Here is a 16,652-nt window from a genome sequence, read left to right as displayed (position 1 = left end):
ACTGCAGACAGAATCACAAATCGACCACGTTCTGATTGATGGACGGCACTTCTCCGACATTATCGACGTCAGGACATATCGTGGCGCTAACATCGACTCTGACCACTATCTGGTGATGGTTAAACTGCGCCCAAAACTATCCGTCATCAACAATGTTCGGTACCGACGACCGCCGCGGTACGACCTAGAGCGACTGAAGCAACCTGATGTCGCCACTGCATACGCGCAGCATCTCGAGGCAGCGTTGCCGGAAGAGGGTGAGCTCGATGGGGCCCCTCTTGAGGACTGCTGGAGTACAGTTAAAGCAGCCATTAACGACGCAGCGGAGAACAACGTCGGGTATATGGGTCGAAGTCGACGGAACGATTGGTTCGACGAAGAGTGCAGACAGATTCTGGAGGAGAAGGACGCAGCGCGGGCGGTCGCGCTGCAGCAAGGTACCCGGCAGAACGTGGAACGTTATAGACGGAAGCGGAGACAGCAGACCCGCCTTTTTCAGGAGAAGAAACGCCGCCTGGAAGAAGCGGAGTGCGAGGAGATGGAACAGCTGTGCCGTTCTCAAGATACACGCATATTCTATCAGAAGCTCAACGCATCCCGCAAAGGCTTCGTGCCGCGAGCCGAAATGTGCCGGGATAAGGATGGGAGCATCTTGACGGACGAACGTGTGGTGATCGAAAGGTGGAAGCAGCACTACGGCGCTGAGAGTACAGGCAGTGAAAGTCAAGGCAGCGGAGGAGATGACTACGTCAGTTCAGCGGACGATGGAAACCAACCAGCCCCCACCTTGAGGGAAGTTAAGGATGCCATTCAACAGCTAAAGACCAATAAAGCAGCTGGTAAGGATGGTATTGGAGCTGAGCTCATCAAGATGGGCCCGGAAAAGCTGGCCACTTGCCTGCACAAACTGATAGTCAGAATCTGGGAAACCGAACAGCTACCGGAGGAGTGGAAGGAAGGGGTTATATGCCCCATCTACAAGAAAGGCGACAAACTGGAGTGTGAGAACCTTCGAGCGATCACCATCCTTAATGCCGCCTACAAAGTGATATCCCAGATCATCTTCCGTCGTCTGTCACCATTAGTGAACGAGTTCGTGGGAAGTTATCAAGCCGGCTTCGTTGACGGCCGCTCGACAACGGACCAGATCTTTACTGTACGGCAAATCCTTAAAAAATGCCGTGAATACCAGGTCCCAACGCACCACCTGTTCGTTGATTTCAAGGTGGCATACGACAGTATAGACCGCGTAGAGCTATGGAAAATTATGGACGAGAACAGCTTCCCTGGGAAGCTTACCAGACTGATCAAAGCAACGGTGGATGGTGTGCAAAACTGTGTGAAGATTTCGGGCGAACACTCCAGTTCGTTCGAATCGCGCCGGGGACTAAGACAAGGTGATGGACTTTCGTGCCTGTTGTTCAACATTGCGCTAGAAGGTGTCATGCGGAGAGCCGGGTGTAACAGCCGAGGTACGATTTTCAACAGATCCAGTCAATTTATTTGTTTCGCGGATGACATGGACATTGTCGGCCGAACATTTGCAAAGGTGGCAGAACTGTACACCCGTCTGAAACGTGAAGCAACAAAAGATGGACTGGTGGTGAATGCGTCAAAGACAAAGTACATGCTTGTGGGCGGAACCGAGCGCGACAGGGCCCGCTTGGGAAGCAGTTTTACGATAGACGGGGATACCTTCGAGGTGGTCGAGGAATTCGTCTACCTCGGATCCTTGCTAACGGCTGACAACAACGTTAGTCGTGAAATACGAAGGCGCATCATCTGTGGAAGTCGGGCCTACTACGGGCTCCAGAAGAAACTGCGGTCGAAAAAGATTCGCCACCGCACCAAATGTGTCATGTACAAGACGTTAATAAGACCGGTTGTCCTCTACGGACATGAAACATGGACAATGCTCGAGGAGGACTTGCAAGCACTCGGAGTTTTCGAGAGACGGGTGCTTAGGACCATCTTTGGCGGTGTGCAAGAAGACGGTGTGTGGCGGCGAAGAATGAACCATGAGCTCGCCCAACTCTACGGCGAACCCAGTATCCAGAAGGTAGCTAAAGCCGGAAGGGTACGATGGGCAGGACATGTTGCAAGAATGCCGGACAGCAACCCTGCAAAGATGGTGTTCGCTTCCGATCCGGCAGGTACGAGACGGCGTGGAGCGCAGCGAGCGAGATGGGCAGACCAGGTGCAGAACGACTTGGCGAGCGTGGGGCGTATCCGAGGATGGAAAGATGCGGCATCGAACCGTGCATTGTGGCGTCAAATTGTTGATTCAGTGTTATCTGTTTAGATGTTAACTAAATAAATGAAAAATAAAAGAAGATGTCGATCTTGACCCTTTTGCCGTCGCCTGATTCGGGCAGCTGGAGCACCATAGGACCGGAAGCCAAACCCCACCTGGAACATCTGAAATGACTTCGAGGTTCGAGGATGGCCTCGGACGAACAAAACTCATGTGGGACGTCGGTAGATAAGAAGACATGACCCCATGGGTGCACGCACTGGAACGACCGGGTCGACATTAGCAGACTATCCAGATTTCTCTGTTTGCCAAAATGCTGTCGCTTTGGCTTTTGCTCTCACTACATCCAGAGACCACAGGATTCCTCTCCTTGTCCAAGGGGACCGAATTCTGCAAAAGATGGTTGGCATCTGTCTCTCCTCAGTGGCTTGGGTTCAGTGATATGGAGTGAGGAGCTGGCACTTCCCTCTAGCCAACGAAAACCTGAAAATCCGATCTGTAAGATCCTGTTGAAATTTCAAGCTCCATTTTTTTAAACATCACAAACGACGTCACCGCAGAAGAAGTGAAGCTATTGGTGTTGACGAATTAGCCATCCTGGAGGGATTTGTCAAACGATGGACTACATATCTTTTAAAGTGGAGAATTCAATAATTATCATTCCTGTAGAACAACTTGGCGACTTAGTAATGATCGAAGTTTTATGTTTAATGTGTAATCTATGTGTGTTATTGCAGTCGTAGTATTTTCGCTGATATTGTTATTTCCATTGATGCTGATTTGTTGATTATAAAATAATGTGCATGTTGATTAGCTTGTATTGTTTCTAGTAGAGTTAGCTTATACCAAATGTTATACCAAAGTTATAGTTAAGTTATACCAAAGAAAGACTGACCCGAACATGTAGAAAAATAGTTTTTCTCAAATAACAAATATCTGAAGAGGATACAACCGAGGGGCGATTCACTTGTGTATTTTCGATTCATGACCATGTATTTTACAACGTATTGATGTATTTTTTATGAATTTCAACGTATTGGATGCAATAATGTATTAATTCAAAGTGACGTAATTTTCCGTGCAATAGAGTAATATACAGACACAGAAATTAATTAACAACGAATATTAGTGTATTTTGACATTTTAGTCACCGGGAACGTTGAAAATATGAAAATAAATAAATAAAATAATCACCAGAATAGTATTGAAAAATACTCGGAAAAATCTAGTTTTTGTTAAAATCAGTGCTAGCTTCTTCATATTTATTGCAGGAAGAAAAATTCGGAAAAATTGCGCAGCGCGACGTGGAGAGTATACGATATAGTGAAGTAGAAGTGCGAAGTACAGGAAAGGTAAATGGAATATTTTGGTGATAACTATTACCTAGTGGATGGAAAATTTTGGGAGGCGTTTGAGTTCTTTTATAAACTGAAGTTACCCGTGTACCTAAAAAATGTGTTGTCGGTCAATGGGTACGGTTGTATTTCAACATTTTGCAAAATCACCGGCAGTTGTTTTGAAGCTATCGAGGAAACGATACGTTCATTTCATCACCCGCATAATTACAAACTGTACATGGATATTTTCCCGTGCGGTCGACAACAGTATCCTTTACTGTTGACAACTGTAAATGAACAATCTCATATAAAGTTTTAACAGTTTGTGGTACGGTTATTTGACAAATAACAATATGTTGAATGGGTTGTTAAGTTATGTCACCATAAAAAATCGTCTGTTTTCGCGTGCAAAATTTTCGCTCAACAGTATGATAAAATGTTGACATATAATGCAGGAAATAAAGAACATTTTTGAGACAACATGTTATATGTTGACATTTAGTGATGATGTCGAGCAGTTATGGTTGAATCCTGGGAATCAGGTTGAATCGATCGAAAAGCATTCGATAACCGCAACGTAAACTGTGAAGCTATATCTTACATCGTAATAATGATTCTGACCATATAACATGTTGTTTTTTATTATGCGGGCAGTGTGAACAAAAAGGCACCGTGGACACATTGCACTTATATCGCGACGCTCCTGCACTTTTCAAGATTGTTCCAGGTCATCGTGAGCTGCTTCTTGAGTATTCTGTGAAACTAGCTTCTCAGCAAAATGAATTCAATGAGGTATGTGTAGCAATCAGTGGTGCAATTTATCAACAATGCCTGCCGAGTGTGATTCTTTTGTTTTGTATTTTTCTCTGCTTCTCTTTGCCTATGACGGTGCCTTTCAGTCAGCAAGACAAAGCAGGAGTAGCTTAGCAAACTCGGTTTGCCAACAGCGGGCTGAAGCTGATGATCATTCGGCACAAATTTCCTGTCATTGTCTTTCAAGTGATAGTATTCACCCATGCATTTATATATTTGAAGACTTATCTACCTTTTTGAAGATACTTGAAGACCTGGGTACTGCGGATAGAGCCGCTTTTCTGCGCTCAAGCGAGCAGAGGGATATTTTGAAATCACTCCCATAAACAAAATTATTTTGCAGTTACTTGGCTGTCAAACATTTCCCGCTCTTCGAATTTCTCTTTCCACGCTGCATGAGAGCGCACAAATGCGCTAGACTCTACATGACTTTACGATTGTTTACATACATTCATGCTACAATCAGCTGCTGAATCTCGTGAAATTTCGTAAACGGGTGCTTTTTAGTTGCATTCCCACTAATTTTCCACTTGGAATATAATGTGAGAATATTTGTTACAAAGAATACAAAACTCAAACAAAGTTTATTTTTATTTTTTCCCAAAATAATAACAATACTACTCAATATTAGATCAGAAACGAATGTAACCACAATCTTCAATGTTTGGCTCCGGCACAATAGAAAATTTTGGCTTCAGTTTGACAACCAAATCGATTCTATCCGCACCACCCAGTTGAAGACAATCAATAAGCCAGCGAGAGAAAATATAATTTCATTTCTTAGTAATAAATTCTGCGACTTCTCTGTATGGTCGGGAATCAGCCAAATCACACCTAGCGCCAATGAAATATTTCCAATTTTTTGCCAAGGTTTGCATGTTATAGATTCACTTGGTTAAAAATCGCATCGGACATCGTTCAACGCCATAGCTGAGGATCCCTTACAACAAATGTACGCATGACTTAACCCTTAAATGCGCAATGTTGTTTTAAAACAACAAATCGAAAATACGTTTAATGTTAATGATTTTAATGGTTATTTACGTTAAAAATATTTCCGACGATTTCTAAAAAAATCGCTTTGCGCCTTTAAGGGTTAACATGAAATACTTTCCGTTTGTCTTTTGCGAACAAAATATCACAAGTTGATCAAAAAGCCGCTTGGTGCGGTTTGGCTGAATCCCAACCATATGTAAATTATGCAAAACAAAAAATACAAAAGTTATAATAGTCTTTGTCTGGGACTTAGTATCTCAAACATAAAAATACATTCACACTAGCTGGCTGATAAATGCAACGCATTTTAGACTTCATACGTACGCACTTAACTTGGAGTTGGCGCTGGTTAAAAAATTCCCGATGGCGTGTATGTAAAAAGGTATTTCGATCATTACATTGGAACGCAATTGCCGTTTTATTTTACGGCAAAAATATATTGAACTCTTCTATGACTTGATTTAATCTATTCAATCGTTGAGCTAGAACCTGATCTTTTTCTACATTCCTTACGAATTCATTTGATCTTTTCGGTATGTCCATGTAATTTTCGTCTAAATATTCGACGAGAAACTCTTTGAATTTTCTGTGAATTTTTAAAAGAATTTCTGATGAAAATTATGAGGAATTTCTTGTCTATATTAAAGAGAATTGAAATTGTAAATTCAGTACAAAATTTATATTTAACATTTTCCGTAAAAAAAACATAAAGAAAATCCTCCAAAATTTAAACGGAAAATTCATTTTGATTTCCACAATTCCCACAATAAATCCCTTTCAATTTCCACAAGAAAATTGTTTCAATTCATTTTCATTAAAAATTCTTACGAATGTCAATAAGAAATTATGCTGGTGTTAAATGGGTATTTCTCATAATTTTCAAGGTAAATTTTTACAGGAAAATCTACCTAAAAGAAATTCAGAGGAAACTTGCTACAAACTTTTTTTAAATTTTTCCTTGTATTCCTTTGATTATTCTTCTAGAAATATTTTTGGACATTCTTCCAGTATTTACTCTGCGAATTCCTCTATGAATTTCTTCAAAAAATCTGCCTGGTATTTTTCTGTAATCCCTCCAGGAAATTGTCCGGAAGTTTCAGGGATGTTTCCGAAAAATCCTCCAGGACTTCATTTGGAAGAAGTTCCAGAACTCCTTCAGTAGTTCCTTCACGAATTCCTCCAGTAGTTCTTCCAGGATTTGTTTCCGAAAGTTTTCCCGGGATTGCGGCGGAAGCTCCATAAGGGATGCCTCCGGAAGTTCTTCCTCTGGAAGATCTTTTAAGAAAGTTGCCGAATGACTCTCCAAGAATGCCTCCGGAAGTATACTATGAAATTTATCTGGTATTTCCTCCAGGATTGCTTTCGGAAATTTCTGCAGCAATACATCAGGGAGCTCCTCCAAGAATTCATTCAGAACTACCTCCCAGAATTTCTCCAGAAGTTTCTTCAGGAATTCCACCGGAAATTGGTTCAGTAATTCCTCAGGAATATCCTTCAAAAATCCATCAGGAAAATCCTTCAGGTATTCCTCCAGAAAAAAAGATCCGGAATTCATCCTGCAGTTTCTACAGGAATTCCTTCTTAAGTTCCTCCAAGAATTCCTCCGGAACTTCCTTCTGAACTTTTTCCGGATGTTTCTTCAGTAAATCCTTTGGATGTTCCAACAGGAATTCCTCGGGAAATTTCTTCAGGAGACTTCCAGAAGTAATTAGAAGCTCCATCCAAAAGAAGTTATAAGAAGCTCCATCAGGAATTTATCCGGAAGTTGATCTAGAAATTTTACCGGAATTGTTTCTTCAAGTATTTCACAGTAAATTTTGAATTCCAACAGGGTATTCTTTAAAAAGAAATTTGAAAGAATTCCACGTGAAAATTCTGTTACAAATCCGCCTCAGTACAAAATCCAGGGGAAACTCGTCTTAAAAAAATTAAATAATTTTAAAAATATTCTCTTGAAATCTAACAGTTTGTATGTTAAAAAAATAAATATTATTCCACATCAGTAAAACAAGGCGATTATTGATTTTGCAAACCTATTGGATTTTGAAATTTCTCGCTAATAATCGTTATTTTAATATTGAAGACATTTGAAGACATTTTTAAACGACTGTGAAGACATATTAAAATATCTTCCGGCATCCCTGCTGAGAATTCGCACCACTGGTCCAGGGATGTCAATCTCCCCGGAGAATTCACCGCGGTGCACATGTGCGCCTGCACCGCGGTGAATTCTCCGAATATCACCGCGGTGTTTCATGCTACACTCACCGAGCCGCACCGACACCGCGGTGTGCAGCAGAATAGCAGCAAATTACAGTATGATTCCCGAGTATGCGTATTGCGACCAAATATTCGCCAAATATGAAAGCGAATATAAAATTGTATCGAATATGCTCGATGAGTAGAACTTGAAAATCGATGTCCGAGGCCATTTTGAAATCCAAGATGGCGAACCGAAATTCAAGATGGCGGCCATATGGACCAATTATTTAACGTGAAACCATGCAATATGGGTTTTTATCGATCGGGTTTGATAAGTAGAACTCGAAAATCGATCTCCGATGCCATTTTGAAATCCAAGATGGCGGACCGAAATTCAAGATGGCGGCCATATGGACCAATTATTTGACAAGAAACCATGCAATATGGATGTCTATCGATCGGGTTTGATGAGTAGAACTCATAAATCGATGTCCGATGCCATTTTGAAATCCAAGATGGCGGACCGAAATTCAAGATGGCGGCCATGTGGACCAATTATTTGACGTGAAACCATGCAATATGGGTGTCTATCGATCGGGTTTGATGAGTAGAACTCGAAAATCGATGTCCGTCGTTATTTTGAAATCCAAGATGGTAGACCGAAATTCAAGATGGCGGCCATATGGACCAATTATTTGACGTGAAACCATGCAATATGGGTTTCTATCGATCGGGTTTGATGAGTAGAACTCGAAAATCGATGTCCGACGTTATTTTGAAATCCAAGATGGCGGACCAAAATTCAAGATGGCGGCCAAGTGGACCAATTATTTGACGTGAAACAATGCAGTATGGGTGTCTATCGATCGGGTTCTATGAGTAGAACTCGAAAATCGATGTCCGATGCTCCACAACAATTTGCTCAAGTGTTCACAATTCACGGAACTGTAGGCGAAGGTCAACACCGTCGGTTCGTTCCCTTGGTATTAATGCTAAAACACGGGAACGTATGATACAGCCTTTTGTTCATTAATGGAAGGAAATTTATCAGTATACGTTAGATCCAGAGTATATACTATTGGATTATAAGATGGCTGAGATTAATGCTGAGGGACGTATCTTCCCAAATTCAATGTTCAAGGATGTTTCTTTTTCCTATAAAAAGTTTGTTACCTTAGCACTTTTTTCATGTTAAGATATAACAAAGGAAACGTTTTTTTTGTGTAAGCAAGTATTATGTGAATGGGGTGTACCCGTTTGGCATAATGGACGTTATACATGAATGACCCAAATAACAGCCCATGACATAAAGAAGGCAGAATTATGCCAAACGACCATTATGCCTTACGTACATTATCCCTATCGTCCTTAATGCATAACGTCCATAAAGCCTAACATACCTATGCCAAACGTAGTGGACTCATGTAAAAGGTCGTCAATCAACAAAAAGACCACTAGAGACCCACTTTTCTCCCCTTCACTATGGTCGGTACATGAAAATACCCTAAATAGTATTCCTCGAACTTCTAATAACATTTTAGGGTGGAGCTATAAGTAGAATACGCTTTTGAAACGAGGAAGTCCTCCGTTTTATAGCGTTCCAAAACAGTTCTAACTAGAAGCACAGAGCACAGACATGGATGCTAGAACAAAATTTCGTTAAAATCCGAAATCGATGTCCGATGCCGTTTTGAAATCCAAGGTGGCGAACCAAAATTCAAGATGGCGGCCATGTGGACCAATTATTTCACGTGAAACCAAGCAATATGGGTGTCTATCGATCAGGTTTATGAGTGGAACTTGAAAATCGATGTTTGACAGCTTTTGAAATACTAGATGGCGGACAGAAATTTGATTAATAGAACTCGAAAATGAATGTTTGATCCAAAGATGGCGATAAAATTCAAGATAACAAACCGAAATTCGATATAGTGGCCTTATGAACCAATTATTTGACGAAAAACTATGCAATATGGGTATCTATCGATCGTGTTATGAGAAGAACTCGAAAATCGATGTCCGACGATATTTTGAAATCCAAGTGGTTTTGATTTTTAAAATGACGTCTGACATCGATTTTCAAGTTCTGTTCATTAAACCCTATCGATAATCTTAGATTTCGAAATGGCGTTGGTCATCGATTTTCGAATCCTACTCTTTAAGCCCGATCGATAGACATATTGCAAGGTTTCAGGTCAAACAATTGATCTATATTGTCGCCATCTAGATTTTCGGTCCACCATATTGGATTTCAAAATTGCGTCGGATATCGATTTTCGAGTTTTACTGATCAAGCTCGATCGTTAGACACCCATATTGCATGGTTTTGCCTTTCTCGTACAACAAAGTTCATTTCACTCCAAAATCGAACTTTTTACAGAAGTCTCCGAGACCCAAGATGTTATATATCAATTGACTCAGCTCATCGAACTGAACAAATATCTGTTTGTCCGTGTGTATGTGTGTGTGTGCACACGAAAACCAAAAAAACATTAGCGACATTTTCATATAGTAATTCTTAACCGATTTCCTCGCAACAAGTTGCATTCGACAGGGGACAAAGCCTTGTTGATCACTACAGTCATACCTCCATGAGTCGATATTGAAGGGACCATCGACTCATGGAAATATCGAGATGTGGAATAGAAAATCTTCGGAAAGCTGTTTGAAGCTGTTCCCATCACAGTATCCCAGAAAATATTTTTCTATATGGCATAATTTGCTTCCGTGAGTCGATATCGAGTTATAGAACATCGATTCATGGAGGTTTAACTGTATTGAATTTGATAACGATCGACCATTGCGTTTAAAAGTTATTAAGAAAATGGAATGGAACTGTATCGCCATATAAGGTTGGTGTCCTGGCTACATGCGAGAAAGACAGTATCACCACTCGATGAATTAAGTTAGGATTGTCATCAAATAATTGGTCCATTATGCCGCTATCTTGAATTTCGATCCGTCATCTTAGATTTCGAAATTACGTTGGACATCGATTTTCGAATTCTACTCATTAAGTCCGATCGACAGACACCCATATTGCATAGTTTCAGGCCAAATATTTGGTCCATAAGGCCGCCATTTCAATTTTTGATCCGCCATCTTGGATTTCAAAATGTCGTTAGACATGGATTTTCGAGATCTACTTATCAAGCCCGATCGATAAACACCCACATTGCCTGGTTTAAAGTAAAAAAAAAAATGGTGCATATGGCTGCCGTCTAGAATTTCGGTTCACCATCTTGGATTTCAAAATTGCATCGGACATCGATTTATGAGTTCTACTCATCAAACCAGTACGATAGACACCCATATTGCATACTTTCAGGTCAAACAATTGGTCCATTCAAGAATGGCATCTTGAATTTCGAACCGCCATCTTGGACTCCAAAATGGCTCCAATACTCAATTTTCGAGTTCTACTCATCAAGCCTGATCGACAGACATCTATATTGCAAGGATTCAGGTCAAATAATTGGTCCATATGACCGCCATCTTGAATTTCGGTCCGCCATCTTGGATTTGAAATGCAGTCGAACATCAATTTTCGATTTCCACTTATCAAGCCCGATCGACAGACACCCATAATGCATGGTTTCAGGTCAAACAATTTGTCCATATTGCCGCCATATTTAAATTCGGTCCGCCATCTTGTATTTAAAAAAGGCGTCAAACATCAATTTTTCAAGTTCTACTCATCAAACCCGATCGATAAACACCCATATTGCATGGTTTCACGTCAAATAATTGGTCCATTTTGCCGCCATCTTTAATTTCGGTTCGCCATCTTGGATTTCAAAATGGCGTCAGATATCGATTTTTTTTTGTTCTACTCATCAAACCCGATCGATAAACACCCATATTGCATGGTTTCACGTTAAATAATTGGTCCATGTGGCCGCCATCTTGAATTTCGGTCCGCTATCTTGGATTTCAAAATGGCATCGGACATCGATTTTCGAGTTCTACTCATCAAACCCGATCGATAGACACCCATATTGCATGGTTTCACGTCAAATAATTGGTCCATATGGCCGCCATCATGAATTTCGGTCCGCCATCTTGGATTCCAAAATGGCATCGGACACCGATTTCCGAGTTCTACTCATCAAACCCGATCGATAAATACCCATATTGCATGTTTTCACGTCAAATAATTGGTCCATATGGCCGCCATCTTGAATTTTGGTCCGCCATCTTGGATTTCAAAATAGAATCGGACATCGATTTTCGAGTTCTTCTCATCAAACCCGATCGATAGACACCCATATAGCATGGTTTCACGTTAAATAATTGGTCCATGTGGCCGCCATCTTGAATTTCGGTCCGCTATCTTGGATTTCAAAATGGCATCGGACATCGATTTTTGAGTTCTACTCATCACACCCGATCGATAGACACCCATATTGCATGGTTTCACGTCAAATAATTGGTCCATATGGCCGCCATCATGAATTTCGGTCCGCCATCTTGGATTCCAAAATGGCATCGGACACCGATTTCCGAGTTCTACTCATCAAACCCGATCGATAAATACCCATATTGCATGTTTTCACGTCAAATAATTGGTCCATATGGCCGCCATCTTGAATTTTGGTCCGCCATCTTGGATTTCAAAATAGAATCGGACATCGATTTTCGAGTTCTTCTCATCAAACCCGATCGATAGACACCCATATTGCATGGTTTCACGTCAAATAATTGGTCCATATGGCCGCCATCTTAAATTTCGTTTCGCCATCTTGGATTCCAAAATGGCATCGGACATCGATTTCCGAGTTCTACTCATCAAACCCGATCGATAGACACCCATATTGCATGGTTTCTTGTCAAATAATTGGCCCATATGGCCGCCATTTTGAATTTTGGTCCGCCATCTTGGATTTCAAAATGACGTCGGACATCGATTTTCAAGTTCTACTCATCCAACCCGATCGATAGATACCCATATTGCATGGTTTCACGTCAAATAATTGGTCCACATGGCCGCCATCTTGAATTTCGGTCCGCCATCTTGGATTCCAAAATGGCATCGGACATCGATTTCCGAGTTCTACTCATCAAACCCGATCGATAGACACCCATATTGCATACTTTCCGGTCAAACAATTGGTCCATATGGCCGCCATCTTGAATTTCTGTTCGCCATCTTGGATTTCAAAATGGCGTCTGGCATTACGGTCTATACAATAATATATGTAATTATATTTGGGTGGCTTCATATTTTTATATTAATTTTTCATTCCGGGGAACTTATTATAGACTTATAGCACGTTTGATAGGAGACTCAACTGTACTTACGAACTTACTGACGCACCGCGGTGCACGGTGCGGCTCACCGCCGTGTTTTCTACACCGAAACACCGCGGTGTTCAGCTCGATCTCCCCGGTGATTTTTTTGACACCACACGGTGCACGGTGCTGCTTGCACCGTACACCGAAAATCACCGGGGAGAATGACATCCCTGCTGGCAGAGTGAATGTAAATAAGAGTGGCGACACTGTCAGAATTGGAACAGAATTCATCTGTCATTCCCATACAAAATCGTGTTCCAAACGAGCAGGAGACCTGTCAAATGCGGCACATGTCGCCACTCTTAATTACATACACTCTGCCTGCTGGTAGCAATAGAAAGAGGATTCATTCCGCATATTAACCCATCTGTTTTAGGTGCTTGCATCTAGACTTTCAATGGAGATTTCGCCCCAACCACAACTGATGTCTGCATCGTCAACCGTAAACTCTCGGGAATATCAAAACCCAAGTAGTCACATGAGAATAATAAATCAACTTATTACTACAAAGCTCGAAGTACCGAAAAACGTTCATCTCAACATAAGAATTGTGGACGACAACTCAGCCAAGATATCCTGTTTCCAATGTGAGCAAGAGGTCGATATAAAAACAAAGATTTTATCAGCAACAAATCGTCATTGGATGATCGGGAAGTACATCAAGCACATCGAAATGCATTCAAAACTGGACCAACCACCCCAGGGCTCATCTCAAGGTAATAACTACCTACATATTTTAGTTAGCTATGCCAAATAACTTTTGCTCTAGCATTTTTGTATTTATGATTCCTTCCAATTGAAATCTTTGGAAAAGTCGTGGGCGGGAAAAGGTTAAATGGGATAGTACTAGCTCGTCTTATTACAAGTGAAGGTATTCCACTAAAAAGCTCTAAATAGTTTTCTACTTTAACTCACAATATATTATCAGTATATAATCAAGAATGTATAACTTATGTGAACTTTTTTTTTCATAAGATTACATTGAAATAGTGCTGTCATATTGGAAAAAACGATACCAATGTCAATTGAAATAAGCTGAATAGAGTGAGCTTCTAATTTCAAGGCGGGTTGTAAGGGCAAACATCTTCTTCGGTGGTTCTACATTCCAAGTGGAACATTGCTTGCTTTTCAATTCAATATTCTATTAGCATTTCCTCAGTTTTTAATTGAAAGCTTTTCTATGCCCGGACTGGACAGAACTAGCTGTCTCCGGATTTAAAATTCTACGCCTTTGCTCATAAGGCTAACTGTAGACCTTTCTAACATACAGTTTTTTTTTTCGTTTTTTTAGTTTCTACCTAGGGGAACATACGGCTTTGGCAGGTTTTGTTCTATTATTGGCAGGGGGGTTTTTGTCGACCGAATTTTATGAAATTTGGCCACAATATTCTTTGATATGCAAAGAATGTTTAGGCGAAATTTGAGCAAAATCAGTCATAAAAAACCCCCCTGACAATAATAGAACAAAACCTGCCAAAGCCGTCATCCCCCCTATGTAGTTGTGTACAGAATAATAAAAAACAAAGGCTGATTTTTCTACAAACATGCAGAGTTACATGCTGGATCTACTAGGTCCGAGCAAAAGATATTTCAGTTACAAGATAAAGATTGCCGCTGTCGTCGCTGTCCGGAACATCTGTTCTGTTCCTCAAGGACCGAAAAAACTGCTATTATTTTGAACAATTTGACCTGTTTATACTTTATAATGTATATTTTTTTTATCTGTACGTAATTTGATTCGCAAGTGGTTCGAAAAATTTGATTATTCGCGTATGTTTCAACAGGTTTTAACATATTTGTAGTTCAAGTTATTCAACTTATTAGCAAAATAGTAATAGCAACCCCATGCCATTTTTTTTGACATTTCCCATCGCTGCATAGACCCATAGGTAATCGTGAACCAATGATGCAGCATGTCAATGTTGGCTGTTTTTATGAAAATCAGTTTATGCTGCCTTTATTCTGAACACAGCTGTACCAATTCGCGTTGACAGAGCCGCGCTGCCATCTGGTGGAGATGGACGTGGCATGGAATCACTATATTTCGATATGGTGAAGATAAGAAGTATTTTTTTAAAGCCTTCAAAATGTGTTTGTAAACCATTGTCTTCTTCCTCTATGGCACTACATTCCAACTGGAACTTGGCCTTCTTTTCAACTTAGTATTCTATTAGCATTTCTTCAGTTATTAATTGGAAGCATTTCTATGCCCGCCATTGCATGAGTATGTATCTTGTGTGGCAGGTACAATGGATACACTATGCTCACTGCTCAGGTTGTCGATAAAGTTTCCAACTCGAAAACATCCTAGACCGGACCGAGAAACGAACTCGCCATCTCCGGATTGGATAGCCCACTGTAATATGCCGTATTTTATTAGCTTACAAAAGTGGTTTATTATGATGTAAAGAAGTTAACATTCTTTGGAATCATAAACATTTATGCTTAATAATATGCTTGCATCCTACATAATGGTATATACTATGCAAAATAAATATAATACGCTTTCATTTCAGCTTCGTAATTAAAATTAGGCATTTCTACAATTTTGTTTTTGTCTATGCTTTTAGATAGATCTTTGCCGGAAGACAGTGATTCGGAAAACGAAATCGAATTATCAGACGAGATGGATCGTAGAGTGCTAGAGCTGAAGTACAGACAAAAAACTTTGAGATCTTCAAGTAACTTCTCAATGACTCGATCACTAAAAAGGAACATAAAAATGACCACAGAAGTAGCTCACGACGTTAAACAGCGAAAAATAACAAGATATTTCTCTTCGGCTACGACCAAGCAATCAGAAGATGTTAAATATTCGCCAAGAGACTCAATCCAAGACGATAATAAGCTTTTCTTGGGGCTTCTGGAAAAGTTACCTCTAACCAACATGATGAAAACCATGATAAGAGAGACGATCACCAATGGTTACAAGAATATAATCACAGCAAAATCGGAAGCGAAAGGTGCTCGCTATACCACTGAATCGAAAAATATAGGTGCATATTTTTACCTTATGGGAGGAAAGAAAGATTATGAAGAGTTGGTAGTGAATCTTGGTCTACCCTCGCTAAGCACAATTTTGAGGCATATCCGCAAATCCTGCAATAAAATTGTTGAGGGTCAACTACGAATTGGAAAGCTCTTAGAGTTTCTAGAAGCGAGGAACCTTCCGAAAATAGTATTTATTTCCGAAGATGGAACGAAGATTTCCCCAAGAGTTCGATACGACATAGCATCAGACCAAATCGCCGGGTTGTGTCCGAGACTTGATTCTAATGGTATTCCGGAAATTGGATCATTTCCAGCTAAAACACCGGAGCTCATCAAGAATCATATGGAAATGAATCCAAAAAGTACGATGGTGTATGTGGTATTAGCGACACCTATGACAACGAAAACGCTATCGTTCAACCTTCTGAGCTTTGGAACCAACAATAAATTTAGTATTGATGAGGTCTTACTGAGATGGGGCATCATGGAAAAGGAAATGGAAAAGAAGGGGATAACCATAATTGGATATGGAGCAGATGGGGATTCACGATTGATCGGAAGCATGAAAATACGAATGGGATTACCTCGGACTATAGAACTGTTCGAAATTCCTTCGAACTGGGATAGCTGGTATGCAGCTAAAGGACAGACGGGAGTTGTCTATGTGCAAGATTCTACGCATATAGTCAATAAACTTAAAAATTGCTTGTTATCCTACACCAGAAATCTTCAAATCGGTAAGTTAATAATCTGTTGAAGTATTG

At 40.5% G+C, this 16,652-nt stretch overlaps 1 protein-coding gene across 1 annotated transcript; it reads left to right on the top strand.

Moving 5' to 3' along the window:
- The first annotated feature begins 3,413 nt into the window (after window positions 1–3,413).
- Window positions 3,414–16,652, top strand: LOC134219622 (uncharacterized). Its single transcript, XM_062698408.1, has 4 exons — window positions 3,414–3,807; window positions 4,245–4,383; window positions 13,274–13,613; window positions 15,468–16,652. Exons 1-4 carry the CDS (start codon window positions 3,611–3,613, stop codon window positions 16,643–16,645), a joined length of 1,854 nt encoding a protein of 617 aa, XP_062554392.1. The 5' UTR covers window positions 3,414–3,610; the 3' UTR covers window positions 16,646–16,652.

The sequence above is a fragment of the Armigeres subalbatus genome, chromosome 3, assembly GCF_024139115.2.
Source record: "Armigeres subalbatus isolate Guangzhou_Male chromosome 3, GZ_Asu_2, whole genome shotgun sequence".
Classification (NCBI taxonomy): domain Eukaryota; kingdom Metazoa; phylum Arthropoda; class Insecta; order Diptera; family Culicidae; genus Armigeres; species Armigeres subalbatus.
This window is presented reverse-complemented; position numbering and strand designations above follow the sequence as displayed.

Coding starts and splice junctions, on each gene's coding strand:
- LOC134219622 (XM_062698408.1), top strand. CDS start 3,611: ATGGAATATTTTGGTGATAACTATTACCTAGTGGATGGAAAATTTTGG. Junction 3,808..4,244: donor ACGATACGTTCATTTCATCA/CCCGCATAATTA, acceptor ATTATGCGGGCA/GTGTGAACAAAAAGGCACCG. Junction 4,384..13,273: donor AGCAAAATGAATTCAATGAG/GTATGTGTAGCA, acceptor CATCTGTTTTAG/GTGCTTGCATCTAGACTTTC.